This window comes from Heptranchias perlo, chromosome 28 (assembly GCF_035084215.1).
Source record: "Heptranchias perlo isolate sHepPer1 chromosome 28, sHepPer1.hap1, whole genome shotgun sequence".
In the NCBI taxonomy this organism is placed as follows: Eukaryota; Metazoa; Chordata; class Chondrichthyes; order Hexanchiformes; family Hexanchidae; genus Heptranchias; species Heptranchias perlo.
This window is the reverse complement of record NC_090352.1, coordinates 30,235,255-30,254,235: the sequence shown is the minus strand read 5'-3', so window position 1 is coordinate 30,254,235 and position 18,981 is coordinate 30,235,255. Positions and strand designations below refer to the sequence as shown.

Below are 18,981 nucleotides of genomic sequence, written 5' to 3'. Positions count from 1 at the left end.
CACCGGCATCTCCACAACAAAGATTGGTGGCATTGTAGATGAAAACATAAAATTACAAAGCGATATTGATAGATTAGGTGAATGGGCAAAACTGTGGCAAATGGAATTCAATGCAGGCAAATGGAATTCAATGCAGACAAATGTGAGGTCATCTACTTTGGATCAAAAAAGGATAGAACAGGGTACTTTCTAAATGGTAAAAAGTTAAAAACAGTGGATGTCCAAAGGGACTTAGGAGTTCAGGTACATAGATCATTGAAGTGTCATGAACAGGTGCAGAAAATAATCAAGAAGGCTAATGGAATGCTGGCCTTTATATCTAGAGGACTAGAGTACAAAGGGGCAGAAGTTATGCTGCAGCTATACAAAACCCTGGTTAAACTGCACCTGGAGTACTGTGAGCAGTTCTGGGCACCGCACCTTCGGCAGGACATATTGGCCTTGGAGGGAGTGCAGCATAGGTTTACTAGAATGATACCCGGACTTCAAGGGTTAAGTTACGAGGAGAGATTACACAAATTGGGATTGTATTCTCTAGAGTTTCGAAGGTTAAGGGGTGATCTGATCGAAGTTTATAAGATATTAAGGGGAACAGATAGGGTGGATAGAGAGAAACTATTTCCGTTGGTTGGGGATTCTAGGAGTAGGGGGCACAGTCTAAAAATTAGAGCCAGACCTTTCAGGAGCGAGATTAGAAAACATTTCTACACACAAAGGGTGGTAGAAGTTTGGAACTCTCTTCTGCAAACGGCAATTGATACCAGCTCAATTGCTAAATTTAAATCTGAGATAGCTCGCTTTTTGGCAACCAAAGTTATTAAGGGTTATGGGCCAAAGGCAGGTATATGGAGTTAGATCACAGATCAGCTATGATCTTATCAAATGGAGGAGCAGGCACGAGGGGCTGAATGGCCTACTCCTGTTCCTATGCAAGACTGCACACTATGTATTGTAATAGGACAGAGCTCAGGGGAATGATTTCTCCGCAGTAATCTTCCCATAGCACTCAAATGCTTCTTCGGAACACTTTTCTTTCGTAGTTTGAGATATTATCTGAACTCTGTGATGAGATTACCTCCTGGAAATCATTCCTAGAAATGCACTATTTTAGGCTGAGAGATATTATGGGCAAAGCCAGTAAATCTAACATCTGAAGTTCCCAACTCATGAGAGGTTTGTTGCAGCCTGTCATGTCACATTTGGTTCACAGGGCTGAGTTTCCTTACCTTCAGAATCATTTCCGCACGGGTCATGCCTTTGACAACAATTTTTGTGTAGCTCGCTGGAGCCTTGCGTACCACTTGAGAACCAATGGAAGGAAGGTCAAGCAGCACAGTTTTCAGAGAATGAGTGTCCAGCAGAAGCTGTGAAAGATTAGAGAGGAACAAATAAATATTAATGGTCTTAATGGTGTATTTACATTTTCGGTTTATTTCATTGTGTCATTTGCTGCAATACTTTGAAAATCCTTAATCTGTGGTATCAATTTAAAACAAAAGAAAAAAATAACTTTAAGGGTTTCTTTTTGGAGGGGGGTGGGTGGGAGTCATTAAGAGAGAACCAGGAGTCAAGAAGTGTTCTATAGTTCTGTAGATCTCACTAATTCAACTTCTTTGTATAAAACTATTGCAGAAAATCATTTCTGCAAGTGTTCCATGATAGACAATGCACATTTTGAAAGCTTCCACCCCGACTAATACATTCACAACGTAGCCTCATACCTCAATAGCCAAGAGCACCCTCAGAGCCCTCTGTACAAGGCGACCATTCATTCTTCACACCACTAATCTAGGTTTCTCAGAGAGGAGATTGGCAAAACAGAACCAGCTTGTGTTGTGAACTTGGATCTACTTGGCTGGACTAAAGCCAATAGCTTCAATTGTCAAAGGGAGCTCCTTTTGGTCTGTTAACATGAAAGGCAATATTTAAGCCTTTTTGTGTAGAAATAAAAGCCAAAATAAAAAAGTTACAATAAGCTTACAATTCTTTCTTTGAACATTTTTATCTTTACTGCCTGGGCATTGGGCATCAGCTAGGCGAAGCGTAGAAAGGAAAACCTGGTGGGGAGGATCGCTCGCCCTGTACGGAACCCACTGGATTTTCTTTCCATTAAGTTACCTAGAATTTACAGCACAGAAACAGACCATTCAGCCCAACTGGATCTATGCTGGTGTTTATGCTCCACACGAGCCTCCTCCCACCCAACTTCATCTCACCATATTTGCATATCCTTCTATTCCTTTCTCTCTCAGGTACTTATCTAGCTTCCCCTTAAAAGGCTTCTATGCTATTCGCCTCAACTATTCCACGTGGTAGCAAGTTCCACATTCTAACCACTCTCTGGGTAAAGAAGTTTCTCCTGAATTGCTTATTAGATATATTAGTGACTATCTTATATTTATGTCCCCTAGTTTTGGACTCCCCCGCCAGTAGAAACATCATCTCTACATCTACCCTATCAAACCCCTTCATAATTTTAAAGACTGAGGGGTGACCTTTCTCTAAAGGGAGACAACTAACTACATGAAAACTTCTGAGAAAATAAAAGTCCGTCAGATTTCTCCCTAATACTCAAAATGATCAAGGGGAACTCCAGGATATTAATCCAGCCACAGTCAAATCAATTCAAATCTGACTAGTTTCATTCCGCAGATAATTCCCAGTAGCAGGCAACCCATTATATTAAAAGCAGAATTTTATCATGACTGTGTATATTTATCCTTATAACCTTCCATGCGTTCTTCAAAAAAGATATTTGAACTTATGTTTAAGTTAATCAGAATAGTACTGACTGTTTTCGATGAGTATCTATGGCTTAACACACTTTTGACAAAAAAAATTCTTTAAGTTCTGGTCTCATCTGAAGCTCATTACTTTTTATACCCACGTCTTCTAGATCTACAGCTTCATTCCAATAAAAATAAGCTGCTTACCTTTACATTATGTGGAGATGCCGGTGATGGACTGGGGTTGACAATTGTAAACAATTTTACAACACCAAGTTATAGTCCAACAAATTTATTTTAAATTCCACAAGCTTTCGGAGGCTTCCTCCTTCCTCAGGTGAAGGAGGAAGCCTCCGAAAGCTTGTGGAATTTAAAATAAATTTGTTGGACTATAACTTGGTGTTGTAAAATTGTTTACAATTACCTTTACATTATCCATGTCTCCCAATTTTTAAAGATCTGGATCATTTCACTTCTCAATTTTCCTTTCTCTAAAACAAGTTCAGGTTTCTGATTCTCTCAGTATAACTTACAGATAAGGTCCCAGAATCATCCTCATCAGACTTCTCTGAAATCCTCAATGCATTAATATCCTTTTTTTTTTTTAGTTAGGATGTCAAAAATTCCACAGTTCTTTAAATCTTGATTCACCAATGATTGCATAGGGTTAAAATAATCTGCCGCAATACAGAATTCATAAGGATACAGAAGGCACCAAGCAACTCCCTAGGTTTCATGACAGAGTACCATGGAATCCGCATTTTGCAAAGATGACCTGCAATAGTCTCTTCCGGCAATAGGGGGAGCTGTTGTGTCCCCATGTTGTCACTAAATAAGCATCTATTTTGTGCCTGGAGTGACACCACTTTGCTGGTGTGGACATTGCGACAGCTTAATCTGGCAGCACAATAACACTTTTATATTTATATATGATACAATTGGACAGCTAGATTTTTGGCTCTGATCATTTGATTGCATAATAATAATGTTAAAATGGCCAAATTTCTGCCAGACTAATTTGTTTTCAGGTATTAAAAATGACAGACCCTGTAACAACAGAACGTGTCAACCCTTAACTCTATTATTTCTTAACGTCACGTCACTCCTTCTAAAAACTCCACCGGGAAATCAATATTTTAATATCTGTAAACAGAAGTGTCCTGACCGGAGACAAAACATTAGATGGTAATCTCCCTTAAGCCTAAAGTGACCTTCACTCTTCGAACATGGTGTAGGTCAGTGGTAAACAACACTTATGCAATGTCCAGGGAAAGCAAACCCATTCGGACTGGGTGGCAGTCTGCTTTTTTTTTACAAGGTTTAATTTAATTTGGTGCAGACCCTAACTTCTCTCCAGGGCAACAAATTAAGCACGGCCTGTGGAAGAAAGAGAAAAGTGAAATTCACAGACTTGTGTCAACAGCAAAAGGAATGCTGGTAAGCAGTCTGTTCAGTCTACTGAGACTGGTCATGAGGGTGAAAAATTGTGGAGCTGGTGCATTCCTGTTCAGGTCAACTGGTATTAGCTGGCCAAGAAGTTGACACCAAATAAATGTGACACCAACAGATAGTGCAGCCTGCCAGCCAATATTTGCCTAGGGCTGCTAAGTGCACTTGACATTTTACAGGTTCAGTATGCAAAAATCCTTTATTTCTGTGGTTATTACGTTAAAAATGTAAGTAAATGCATGAGGTATCGCTCAGCATACCTTTTCTGTCCTAATTGACTGTAATCTTTTGTAAACAATTTGTTGAGACATACTTGAAATTCCAGTACTTTATAGCACTGAAGTGCACATACTAGTTAAGTGTACACTCTTTTCATAATCCCTATTCTTTTTCCATTAAATCAGTGTTAAATATTTTAGTTAAATGCACACTAGTTTAAAGCGCATCCCATTTAAGAGCACTGAGCTTCATGGTTTCAAATGAGTCATTCACCTTTCGATGTGAAGTGATCAGTTAATTGCTGCAGATATACGTGCCTGCCAGTACATACTAAGATCAACTGTGATGATTTTGGGACAATTGCTTGAAAACTGGACGCTGACAATGCGACTCCTCAGCCTATTTTAAACATAGATCATGTTAAATACACGAGTGTATGGACCCAAAAAAAGTTACTGACACTTTAAGCTCCAATCGCTCAAGCCACTCGTCAAGCTCTATTAAATTTATATCTGACTTTGTGTGTACTTTCCTTTCTCTCTTTCTCTTCATGTCAAAGCCAGGTGATCTGTTCCATACGACTAACACTGCTTCTTTCATCTGCTGTCACTAATCTTGCCGTTTTAATAAAACGCTTCCATTAGGGGCTAGAGAGAAACCAACTTCCCGGTAGTGAACTGAGGGCTGTCCTGAATGAACTGAACTGAACAAGAGACTTGCCTTACCTCAGATACTTTCCAAAATGCCAGCTCTGTGGTGCCTTGCCTTGCCTCTCCAAAGGAATCTCATCTGGCTGCTACTACTCTCCTTCCATGGAGTTTGACTGGCCATGTCCCTGCTGTGCCCCTCTTCTGAGATGTCTCTCTGGCAGCTCCTATTCCCACTATCATAAAGCTAGCCCTATAGTGCCTTGCCTGGGTCTATTTTCAAAAGAATAAGAAAAGGTGACCAATCTTCTTTCAAAATTATTTTTGACATTGTTTGCATGTCCATCTATACCCTGTACCAATTTCACATCCTGCTACAAGGAAAATAAATGTCTCAAATATTTTATTTTAAATTGTTGGCTTTTTATGTAATTATCTGAAACATTGAGCTAACTATGTAACAAATAAAAATAGAATATATTTTCCTATCTTTTCTTTATGGAAGTTCCAAAGTTAAAATGGTCTCTCTTTTAAAAAAAAACACTACTCAGTCTGGAAGTTATGCTTCATTAAGCTGATGTGTTTATCCATAAAGTCAGACCGATCAATATAAAGAAAAGAAAGACTTGCACTTATATAGTGCCTTTCATGACCTCAGGATGTCCCAAAGCGCTTTACAACCAACAAACTACTTCTGAAGTGTAGCCACTGTTGTAATGTGGGAAACGCGGCAACCAATTTGCGCACAGCAAGCTCCCACAAACAGGATTGTGATATTGACCAGATAATCTGTTTTTAGGTGTTGGTTGAGTGATAAATGTTGTTCAGGACACCAGGGAGAATTCCCCTGCTTTTCATTGAGTGGTGCCATGGGATCTTTAAAGTCCACCTGAGGGGGCAGACAGGGGCCTTGGTTTAACGTTTCATCCGAAAGACGGTACCGCTGACAGTGTAGCACTGTCAGTACTGCATGGGAATATCAGCCTAGATTTTGTGCTCAAGTCTCTGGAGTGGAAGTTGAACCCACAATCTTCTGACTCAGAAGCGAGAAAACTACCAACTGAGCCAATATCTGCAGCAGTGAGACAAAGGGTAAATTTTTACTTTCAGCGGTAACAGAAATCTGGATGGCAGCAGGTTGGCTGCCCATTATACACCATGCCCAAATCTTGTTTCCACTGAAGTCACTTCGGACGGGGTGCATAATGGGTGGCCGATCTGCAATGGCCTATTTCCCTCCACCGCCAAAAGTCCCAACGTGTCTTTAACGCCCTAGAGATCTGTACTGGGACCTCTTTTGTTTTCCATTTACATAAATAATTTGGACATACGCACAAGAGGAATGATAATGGAATTTGCTGATGATAACCAAATTAGGGATCAAGGAGAACTGTAAGGAAAAATGCAGGAGATTGCAGAAAGAGATAGATAGGTCAGTGGAAGGCTTGGACAGATGGCGGCTGCAGTTAAATGCAGATCAATTCTGAGAAAATACATTGAGAAAAATAAAATCGAAAGGAGGTATTCCCTAAATGTTGAGACTCTTAACAGAGATCCATGGATGCAGATGTATAGATCTTTACAGCTGGAAGTGCAGGTTGAAAAAGCCATAAAAAAGGCAAATATCATTCTGGATTTTATGTACACTGGCATTGAAATATAAAAGCAAGAAAATGATGTGGAATTCGACAATACATTGATTGGGCCACAGTTGAGACACTGCATGCATTTCTGGGCATTCCATTATCGGAAGGATATTACAGCCTTGGAAAGATTCACTAGTGTGATATGATGAATCAGATACTACAGTTATGAAGAAAAGTTTTGAAAAATTTCGGTTTTTTCATTTGAACATTAAGGTTTTTTTTAAATGAGAGGTTTGCAAAATTATGAAAGGTTTTGAAGGAGTAAATAATGAGAGATTATTTCCACTAGTTTGTCCAGGAGGTAAGGGGGCATAAACTCAAGGTCACTGGAAAAATGGAGAAGTTAGAAGTAATGTTTTCACATAAAGTGGTTATTAGAATAGGGACTTGCTTTACCACATGTTTTGTTTTGAGGCAGACCATAGAATCATTTAAAAGGGAAATAATTAAGTGCTTGAAAAGGAAAAGTACAAATGAATATGGGGAAAGTGCAAAGGAATGGGATTAGAGTAGGCAGCTCCAGTAGAAGAGTTAACACGATGGGATGAATAGTCTCCTTCTGTGCTGTGATTTCTATGATTCTATGTTTATACATTTTAAATACAAAATTGTTAGTGTGAATGTTTCACAAACACTTCCTGATAAACTCTCTGCATAGTAATCCACCTACTGAATCTGGCAAATGTTAACTTGTCACTTTGTTTGCTTGCTTTTCAGCGCAGGTATTCATCTTGTAGTTCTTCAAACCGTCTGCTAAAAATTACCAAAAGGAAACAGTTTTGAGATCAAAGCTGGAGGATGGCTAGAAACAGGTTGTGGGAAACTAGCCTTATATCTTTGAACCCTACTGCGATTGATAGCTTTATTTAAATGTTAAAGATTCCTTTTGATGTCCTTTGTCTCGGGGGGGGGGGGGGGGGTGGGGGGAGAAGGGTTGATTACCTAGGCAAAGATGTTTATTTGACGGCTTTTTGCCAATTCAGCCATTCTTCCTGTTCCCTTATAATGTCGCCTGAGTAGAGATGAGCATCCAAAGGCTCTGGCAGCGTTCAACATATGAACTTTCTACTACTTATGCTGATCCCAAGATCAGTATTAGCAGGAGAGAGTTAGTGAAGAATCCTGTCTTATTGTTGTGTGAGCTGGAGAATTCTAAGTTAAGTGGTGTAATCTAATAGAATCTGCTGTGTTGATCTTTTACTACTTTTTAATTTTTACTTATAATAAATCTGCTCTGTAGATTATAGCCTAAGTCACATGGACTGACAGAGTGATTATTCTTCCATTATCCCAGGGCAGTATTTGAAGAGTAGGGGCCAATAGTTCATGCTTATGCTAGCATCAGTGTTGCTCCATTCCCAGGCTCCAAACTAGTTTATTGTTAAGAGGTGAGTGTGCACTGCAGGTCCCGGCTGGATTTGGTGACACAGTCGAACTAAAATTACTTATTTTGTGTGATATATTTTGCTAGTCAGGCCAGTGCAGAAGGACAGACTGCCCACCTTACAGTAGCTGATTACACCAACGGTTGTATCTCTCATGAACACAGCAATCCAGAGCTGTGCGTCAGCCACAGAATGTGGCCAATGTGAAAGTGGTTCGCCAGTCCTGATCTAACTTATCCATTTAAACACTTCACTTCAAAATAAAACAAAAATTCTTCTTCATCCTGGCTCCCACCATCCATTTTAGAGGTGGGAGTAATTTCCACTAACTTGCGCTTTCAGTGGCTGAAAATGAACTCCAGGAAAGGAAATTGGTTGACAAGTAATTTTGCTGGCAGCCCTATTCTATCCACAATTATGGCCCAGTAAGGGTTAATGTTGTCCCAATATTCGATTGTATCACAAACATATGACTTTAAAATCCCATGTTCACTAACTGGAACATCGATATTCCACTGGCGGAAGTAACTCCAATGTCCGTTATGTGATGCAAGGCTGCAGCACAGCAGAAAGTGAAAGTTAATTCCTTTATAACGTTGGGTGTTATTTTTCAGGCAGTTCTTTGGACACCTCAGCCTTAAAATATATATATATATTCAATACATTTTCTCATGGTAAATTGGAAACAGATGACTTTCTCCGCTTCCTCCCTCCAATTTTGTTCCCTCCTCATCTGAATACCAGCTCCACCTCCAGCACCTTATCCAAGTGGCCTTTCTTAATGACTGACCTGAACATCGAGTGTGAGCATCCCACTCTTCCACGGGAGGGGGGGGGGGGGGGGGGGGGGTGTGGCGGTGACAGCCAAGCCCAATCTTGTCCTCACACAGCACCATTATCCAGCACGAGTTATTGGGTAGCAACCAGGAGTGGGACCCTGGTGGATTTTTCCCCTCCTAGGCCAGGGGCACAGAGAACAACTGTAGCAGCCCCACTGTTAGCGCAATTGAGATCAGTTAACTCAATGCAGACCTGGGATTGAACTTAGGGCCTTCCTAATCTGTATGGCTGTGTCACACATTGTCTTCACCAAATGAGCCATTGGTGGTGCTTGTGATAAGATGACTTAAAAAAAAAATCTAGTCAACTCTTACAGGCTGTCATATAAAACCATCCACCATAGAGCTCAGTGGGATTAGGTTTTGGAAAATTGAGTCTGAACTGAGGTATAAGACTTCATTAACATGATATTTTTATTATTAAAAGCTATTTAAATAGGAGCAAGTCAATCTTTTCCATTTCTTGAGGTCCTACAAATTTCGAAAAATATTATATTTATACTTGCGTGAAATCAAGCCTTATGCATCAGTGGCTCGTGAAATTAAATCAACAGGGTTGTAACGACGTAATCAGAATTCTCCACTATAAAAACACTAGGAGCTGTCCATAAACAGCTGTAACCATAGTCAACAGCTGAGCTGTTGAAAGCCTATCCCTTCTACCACACTCTTCACACAAAGAATGTTGCTGTTACAAGCAAACAGAGACCCCTACAGATATGCAGTGCCGTCTATGATGGACTAAACAGCTGTATCCATAGTCTGTAGGTAGGTCCTTTCAGTAATTCATCCCTACAACTCAAAATATTTAGGCATTTTGTTTTATCAGTTTATTGCCCAATTTATTTCTGAATACAAAACTGTACTCAGATTGGCAGGTAAGAATTTTGCAAATTTAGGGAGCGCACTTGCAGTGGAAAAATCCAAAGTCAATATAGTGCAAGCTGATTGGTGCGGCAGTGCTTTGTTGTCAAGCAGATTGGGTTTAAGCACACATGGTTTGTCCAGAGAAATCACTTCTGCTATATGTGGAGCCTTATGCAGCTAAAATATTTTTAAAATGAATACACGTTTTGGAGTTTAGAAATATATTCATCTATAATTAGCTAATACAGTGAACTTCACTGAGATGGCTAAAATTTCTTTTGCTTGTGCCCTTTGATATCCATCTGTGACCACAGGCTTTCATCTCTTTTTGTGGGTTGAATCAGAAAGCAAGTCTCACATGTAAGGACAAGAAAACAGGTGGCTCGGCAGAGAATGGTTTCACTTATGGCCAAAATCAAACCAATATCTATTGTTTTCATGAGCCCAAATTTAGTGGAACATTGCAAAGTACAGCTGCAAGAAAAAAGCCTGCTACAATGATCTACCCAGAATACACAACAAAGAAAACAATGACATGCTTCTTCCCTTCTCCCACTCACAAATCCATGGGAAGGAATGGTTACAAGCTTCATTTCTACATAGCACTGTAGATCCTGGTCCAGAGCACTTGGCATAATAAAAACTACATGCACTGATTTGCCATACAGTCATTTTATTACATTTATACACTTTGTACCCAACTTCTGTGCTATGAAAATGAGGGATACCAATGCTAGTCTACTTTTGATACCTAGTATAAGTATCAAACACTACCATGGCAGGTATAACATAGTATCTACCCTTAACCAACATAATGCATTAGCTCCTAAGAATTATACCTGCTTATTATGATGTAAATCTTTGAATTTCTCACATGGCCCATCATTGTGATCCACTGTGTGGTATTGTCAATTTATGTTGAATGAGTTAGCACAATGTACTTTCACCTGTATGTCCTGGATTTGCATCCAAAACAAGACTGATGGGATGAAAGTCTCCTCTCCTTGCCAGATATAAAGGTCTATCTGAAATAAATTTTGTCCAGTCTTAACCCAGTTCCTAATGGATGCAACTACGCAGCACACAACACACAGCAAGTTCCTGAACTCAGCTAACTCAGCTCAAACTATCAGATCAGCCAAGAGCAGATAAAAATCATCAAACTGAGACAGGCTAATTCAAGATCTGGGAGCCCTGGGGCACACAACTTTCCAGTTGGGAGTCCAGCACTCTGAGCTACTGATCAAAATGCAAAATAAATGTTTGAAATCCTCTGGAACTGACCTGGTTACATGATGAAAATATGAACACAAGTTGTTTTACTGAGAACATTAATTCCACGTAGACACAATGGCCCGGAATTTGCTCCAAAAATAACAGATAGCCGAACAGCGTTCACCATTATTTAGGGGCAAATAGAAGAGCAAATTCCGGTAAGCGCGCATGTACAGTCAAACACGCAAATCCAGAAGTTGCTCTACCAGATGCCCTGCACAACCTAAAGTTGCATGGAAAGGACAGCTCGCCAGTGAAATGAATGGACCAGCGCGATACTGTTTCACTGCCCTGCTGGAAACAAACTAATCAACACAGGAAAAGGTATGCTGGTTTTTATTTAGGTCTAAACTAATTTTTAACAGCGTGGTAAGTCTTAATGACCATCAAACAACCTCCCTGGCACTGAAAATTAGCATTTAAAAATGTGGAGTCTCATTCCTTCCGATTTTAATTGATATTGGACCTTTAAAAAAAAAGTAAATCTTTTTTAGTTCTGGCTCTTTCAGCTCCGTCTTTCAATTCAATATTAATTATCCTTTCTTTATTTCGCTTTCTCTAACTGATTTTACATTGAATTTACTGATGCAGCTTGCACTTCCTGGTTCTGTGTCTGCGTGGCTTGTCAAGGATGCTTCAATCTGATTGGTTGAGGGGAGAGGGCGCTCCTTTCCCCACTCACACAGCTCACAGGTGCCCAGGAGAGGACGCTGCATTTTTTGCAGCTCACAATTAAAGGAAGTTCCCACACTAAAGCCTGTGGATCATTTGTGGATAAGTTTAAATCTAATGATCGGCGGGCGTCGTTAAGTTCGCCGCTCAGAGCAAATTCCAGGCCAATAATCCTTACCTGTTCTGCTCCCACCATACTGATCGGCTTGCACTTGAAGAGGTGGTTGATAAACTTTGGAATGAAGGAGCTGTGTAAAGAAAAAGATTCAACATTACATTCTGAAGCAAAAAGGTTTAACAAGGATAAAATGTCTGCTTCACTTTTGAAGAGAGGAAACTCATTCATGGGGCTGCACCGTGTTGGAAGACCTATGTATTGGGCAATCAGAGATGCATGTTCACAGCTATAGGCCCCCCATGTGGTGAGTTCCCAATCTCAGCCATGCTGGCAGAATTTGACTAAGTGCTTTCCCACATCGGTCATCATGCATCTCCTGGGACCACTTGCAGAGCTATCCGATTAGCATACAAAATAATCTCAAAAATAAGAATCAATATCCATGGTGTTCAGTAATAATCTATAAAGTAATGGGATCAAGAAACACTACACCATCAAAATCCTTCAGTTGCTGAAAAGTAGAAGCAGATGGCTGGAAGTGACAATAGTAAGGGACTGGGAGCAGGTTTGCCTGCAGCTTATCCTATGGGCCAGCATGTCATGTGAGATTATGGGAGACATAGAAAAGTGGAAGAGGAGAAACTGTAATCGAATTTCCAAAAATGAATTACAAATTGTGACATATATACGAACATACCAAACTGCATAGTCCAAACCTTTCTGGCACGACACAGATTACAATCAGGGAATTCAGAAACACCCACAATTCAACATTAGACAATCTTATACCAATGGGCCATAAAGATAGTGTGAGAAACAGAAATAATTACGTTGAAGCAAAGATGCAAAGATGCAAGGATGAAGATGGTGAATTACAGAAAAACAGTAGTCAACCAGAATACCACTATTAAATTAAAGCAAAAAATTACAAAGCAGACACATTTTTTTCCAGGAGAGTCAGTTAATTTGGTTAAACCCAACAATTTTTCTCTTTGCCTGGTCCTGTACTTTTGACAGTTGCTAAATTGGATGACATTTATAGGACCACTAATTATTTACTGACTACTTCATGCCACAGCTTTGGACTCAGAACGTAATAGGGTCTAATTATCAAACCTCATTAGGACATCAATAGAATAACACACCCACATCCAATGTGGACTTTACAGTGGGACCACTCCTTCACTCAATCAAAGTCATTTTGAACATGCTTAACTGTCTTCAGTAACTGCTGACATCATTTAAAACTATAAACAATTCATTTACCTCTATTTTTGCTTTTAGTCCAAAAGTGCAAGATAGGTGCTGAAAGAGTCTCTTAAGTATGGGAAATTTCTAAACATGAGGTGGACTGAGAATAAGAGAGAAATTGAAGAAACGGCATAGAACCGGGGTAAGTTCAGAGACACATAGAAGGGAGGGATACAATCAGGATGTGGGACTGAATTGGAACCCAGACAGCAGAGGATGCGACAGACTTTGATAAAACCTGATGTTTCTCAATAATCAGAGGAGAGAGCGGTCGTTACCAAGATCATCAATATTACAATTGGAGAAGAAAAGTGAGCCAAAGTCAGCTTCCTCTATAGAAGAGCCAGCAAATGTACCTTCAGGATAGAAAAACAGCAGTAGGATTCACAAAATTTACGAGAGGCAAGGGACCAGCATGCAGTAACTGTTGGAGGAGCAGGAAGACAGCAGCTGCTATTTCTTTAGTACCAAACCCGATTAAAAAAAACACAACCTATTCCACCATATTAAAATAGTAAAGTAAAAATGTTAATCTACATTTCCCCACATTGTTAGTTGATTCACTTTCAACAAGTACATTAAGTGGCATAACACGAATAAGACAATTGTAACAAAAACGTGTCTAATTAATTTGACCAAGTTTGAGAGCATGGAAAGGGCCAGGAGAAACTCTATGGGGGCACAGATCGCACTGTTGGCAAATAGTTTGATGGATCACCAGTGTTAAGGGTTAAAATTATTGCCTTGTTTAACGTATATTTGCCAAAGAGCAGTGCAAGAAATAAGCAGTGAAGATGACGTGCAGAAGCAAGTGGTGAATTTCTCGTATCACCAGGAAGATCTGTTTCCAGATAATTCAAATATGGGGATGAAGAGGAATAAAAGCTTGAAGGGAGCAGAGAATTCCATGAAAAACCTTCCCAGTCTCTGTGTAGTTTTAATCATTTTCCTAGAGTTTTCTAGAAGGATCTATTAAACTCCATTTCCCAACATTTTACAAAAAATCCTAAAGTAAGTTTTTTTTTAAAAAACGCAATGTCGTATTAAATGTTGGATTTAGCCCAAAAACAACTGTTATGCTACTGTAATCCTCAAAACATTAATTAAACTAGAAAACAGATAGTCCTGAGGCAAACTAACTGTATCGGACAGGTGGTCATTCAATCAAATGTTCCCGGAGGAACAGGTTTCGCTGTATCACTCTTTTCAGTTATGGGCTGTGTAGGCCATAATATACTAGCAACAGAGGACCTCAAGGTCAATAGGATTTGTAAATACTGTAAGTAGGAGATTACAGACATAAGACTGGTCTATTTCTGCCACACATTACTCAGTGGTAACACATCTTTAACCCCATTATCACTTTAGCAGCACACATGTGTAAGATCACATGTCAAAACAAGTGATTAAAAACATAATAAGCTTCATGTGTCTCACGAGTTTATTATGTAGCTAGCAGATCTCCTGTGGCATTGCTCGCTGAGAGTCAGACGACGTGGAGTTTATGACAACAGGAGCATTACACGATGTAATACAAGGTATTAAGCTATGTAACGGTTCTCCTTTTTAACATGAAAAGTGAATTGGGTACACTGAGGAGAACACCAGCCTGATTATGGCTCTGGGGCTCTGAAATTTCTACTTATAATTTGGCTGATCACCATAGTGCTTTGTGGATTCAATTGTTCCTCGCAATGAATGGCCTTATTCACGAGGTAGAGAAAATGCAAAAAGAAAGGAAAAAATATATTTCTGTTGGAATTTGAGTGGGTGGGGGTCAGGCACAAAAGTTAACATTCCTTTACCTCTAAACCTTGCTCAGGAAAAGAGATGGAGAAAACAAAGAGTCCAAAGAATTAAATAGAAATTGTAGTCATTTAGCATTTACTCAGGGCCTCTGAAGCCCACTGTTAATGCAAATAACTTTGTCAGTTAATTATGCGGTAGAAGGAGCTGCTAGTCACTGTGTCCTTGATGCATAGCTCAGCTTGAAGGCTACGGAACCAAGTAGCAAGTCATTTTATTGATGAGAAACAGCACAACTCAAATCCTCGCCATCACCTTTGCATCTGTGTGTTTTTAAAAAAATTAAATCACTACAAATACTGCACTACACACCGCAGACTCAGGGAGAGTCAGAAACTATCAATAAATGAGCGGAAGAACCCGAGACCGAAAGGAACAGCTTCGTGGACATACACTGCCTGGCACGACATTTAAAGCAAATGATTTTCTTGGGTCTGTGTCCGTTTGATCCTTTTGGAGGATGGGACCATGCCATCGGTTCATTTAGAATCTAAAGTTCACAGTTCCTTCAACTTAAAGCAATGACACCATAAGGGCAATGCAACTTGTACGCTCTTCTCTATTTTGAAATAGACTGGGTCCCAAGATATTGTGGGAGATATAGTCCCTGAGCTATTTATACATAGTTCGCTTAAGAGGCAGTGGTTAGTGATTTGATTTGATTTTTTTTTTAAATCAAAGGATATCCGAGGTAATCAGATTTTTTTTTGCCATACGGGCACTTTGTCAGACCCTAGGATTGCATGCGAGATACGAGGAGGTCGATGTTGAATTTTTTTTTGGCGGCCTACTGCCCCTTCCGGCGTAGAAGTGGGGGCCATGATTTTGAGGCCTCGGCCTCATCAGAATTTTGCAGGCATGTTATGGATGCCAAACAATGCGGCTCTCGGCTCGTCGGCCGGTTGGGACGCAGCAGATGTAGGTCCTCAAAGGTGGGGGGGGGGGGGGGGGGAGGAAGGGGGGTGGGGGGTGATGTCGAGGCGAGCACACCTGCTCCTTCCACCTCCAGCAAAAAAAAAAATCTGTTTTTATTATTTTCCTGCCTGATCGGAATGCCTGTGCTTGCGAGTCACAAGCTTTGCCCACAGGTCCCTTAAAATTGCAATAAGGATTCTAACTGTGTCATTAAGACCCCAATTTGAGAGGGTAAGTGGCCTACCCCTTGTTTCAGGCAGGCGCTTCAGCCGCCCAGGGGAAGGCCCCGGTGACAGTCGCAGCAGGGCAATCGTCGGGGGTAGCTGGGCTCTAAGGCTACCGACCCCACTTTTAGGCTCTTTTTGCCCAGTTAACACTGATTTTCTGAAGCGAAAATTGGCCCCAAGACTTCTAATTAGAAAAACGGATAGAGAACATAGAGTGATCAATCACATAACAGATTTATTTTTAAAAGAGAAGGCCTTGAATGTAAAAGTGTTATATAAACAGCGAGCAGAAGGGTGATTTGTGAACGTTCACAGGGAACCTCAGAAATCCCAGGCCAGAGTTAAAGGGGTGGAAATCTGGAATTCCCCAGGGGTGGGACCACTGTCTAAGTTCCCATGCGAGGACTGCTGGCACATCTGGAATGGTACCCCAGTGTGAGTCAGCACCGTCACCAGAAAAAGTTGTTTCTTCCACCTCCACGCCTGAACTTTGAAAAGGGCTGCTCTGTTAGATACCCGAAAACATCAAGGTGAGGTGATATCTGCAGCTCAAGATATATGATTTGAAATGATTTAATGTTTATATATGACCCATGAGCCTCCATGATACTCAGCTATGTGATCCATGAAGACAAAAGTTTGGATGCCCATGATTTAAAGCATAGAGTTAACCCAAAGCACAATCAGAGGTCAGCAGAGAAGGAAGGTTTTAAGTTACTCACTCCTTGGCCTTACATTTTTTGATTCAAATTCCCCTATCTTAACTTCGAATGCATCCAAAAGCAGTTATTTGAACTTTGATCTCGAGACACTAATCCTAAAAATGGATTTTTTAAAAAAATCCTCTGCTATAAAGAAATCAATGAGTGTACAAGAGTAATGACAGAAAATCAGAGGAAAAAAGCCCAAATGATTGGAGATAGAGCCTTAAAGTGGCACAAACTCAATGTTACAAGTTGGCAAAATGCTTTGTTGTTTCAGCTCACTTAAGTCAGTAGACAGCTCACCTCAGGCTAGTTAAGCAGTGGAATTTTCCAGTCCTAGTTCAAGTACATACAGCTTTCTCACATTACTGACATTCAATTTGCCGACTTCCTACTCACTAAAAACCCTGTTGAGTTTAGGAGATAGATTACTGGTTGGAAATTTTGCTCAACTCGATATCAGAAGCAGCAAAAACAATATGCAGATGCTGAAAACTGCTTTAAGGGGGCTGATGCATATAGCTAGTTTTGCTGCTCTTAGTCAACTAGATACAAACCTGTACTTAATACGCAGCTAATGATGTATTAAGTACTAACAAAGTCTGGGAATATCACGACTCACTACGATTCTGGGGAGGGGTACAAAATAGGCACCCCATAAGATGTATGTTACTGGGGAAGCCTCTCTTCTCCCTCGAGTATAAACACTACATAAGTGGATTCTGAACTCTGAACCAAGGTAATTTAATGCTACCACAACACAGAATATTACACCTCAAAAACATGACTACTTCCTTGGTTCTGTGCTCATCATGGTGAGGAATGACACTGCTGCTGAAATACTTATTTAAAAAAAAACTGCACTCATCAGCAACACCAAGCACTAGCAGGTTTGACACTTATATCATGCTGCCCCAAGAAGATACTCCAGGGTAGCTTTTCTAAGTCCTTGTCGAGGTAAGTCACCTGCATCAAGTGTGCATTAGGAAATCATGGGCACTTTGCCGACAGTTTTCTGATACTCGTGGTGGGCAAGAACTTAGGAAATCTACCCTTTCATGTCCAAATTCACTGCACAATGCCTTGGATCCCAAACGGCTAGATTGCCCCATACCCAACCCACTATTATTCATCGACTCTCAATAAGGCTGTTAAATTAGTGCCCTACTTTCTTGGCTTAATAACCTTATCTATACCACTTAATATACTTCAATGCGATCTTCCCCTTAACCACCTTCTTTCTAACCTTTCCTTATAGTTCATCCCCTTTACACTTGGAATCAGTCTTGTGGATCTTTGTTCTACCCTTTCTAATGTAAGGCTCAGTACAATTGCTGTTCAGGTCTTTCACCAAATGTGTAAATAGAATTTTGTCGCAATCAGGTTATGTGTAAGGCCAGCACTGTGTGAACACGTTGACTTGTGATCCTGACCAGCGTTTCATTTTCCTTTTTGCTTCCTGCTTGCATCCGCTCAGTCATTAATTTGCAGGCCGCACGCATAGTGGCTGCACGGAACTGCTTGTGCACCATCTGTTATTTCAGCTATGCCATTTACTCTGCTGCATGTGTCTCAACGTACCCAGTGAATGCATGGTGCACAATATTTGTACAACCAGAAGTAACAGAACTAAAAGAAAAAGCAGATGGAATTTGGCTCTTAACTCTGTACAGTACTCGTATGTCAGCGTGCCAAAGATTCAACTTCAACGTTCCTGTGATGAACCAGTAGATAAAGGCTTCACCAGGGGTACTAATATTAAGCCATACGCTTCCTGGTCTGTACTAAGGATTGTTGATTTCAGCCAGGACAACAGTTGGGGAGCTACAATTGGTTGCAAACCCTGGGATAGGGTGGGGAAAAATTAACTAGGCTTTCCACTCGACAGCTGTCCAATGAATCCTACTGGAAAGTGCGTGTAGACATCAGGTGAGGACAGAACTGTGATGTCCCCTATGGTTGAATAGCATGGTAGTGTTGATTGTCCTGGCTCACATGTGAAGAATGACCACTTGGGTGAGATGCTGGAGGGCTGCTGGAATCGGTGCAAGTCACCCCAACAATCTCAGGATCGAGTTAACCCCTTCAGATGAGGCAAAAAAGACATTTTTTAAAAAAATGTCACAAAAGTTAATCACAGAAAAAATATAGTTAACACCACACCCAGTCTCCATTATGTGAAGCACTTTATTTGTGCTCGCTTCCCTTTTCCCCCAATGTAGTACACATACTACA

At 40.5% G+C, this 18,981-nt stretch overlaps 1 protein-coding gene across 5 annotated transcripts in view; it reads right to left on the bottom strand.

Moving 5' to 3' along the window:
* The window catches only part of vps53 (VPS53 subunit of GARP complex), a 188,242-nt gene that overhangs the window by 27,573 nt on the left and 141,688 nt on the right, over positions 1 to 18,981 (bottom strand). For all 5 annotated transcript variants that reach the window (XR_010968530.1, XM_068008319.1, XM_068008320.1 and 2 more), the window contains 2 exons: positions 11,904 to 11,973; positions 1,227 to 1,364 (listed from right to left, as the gene is read on the bottom strand). Coding sequence is in view for 4 of the 5 variants with exons in the window: in XM_068008319.1 (XP_067864420.1) it covers positions 1,227 to 1,364; positions 11,904 to 11,973 (208 nt within the window). In the remaining variant the exon portion in view is untranslated. The remainder of the gene's footprint in view (positions 1 to 1,226; positions 1,365 to 11,903; positions 11,974 to 18,981) is intronic.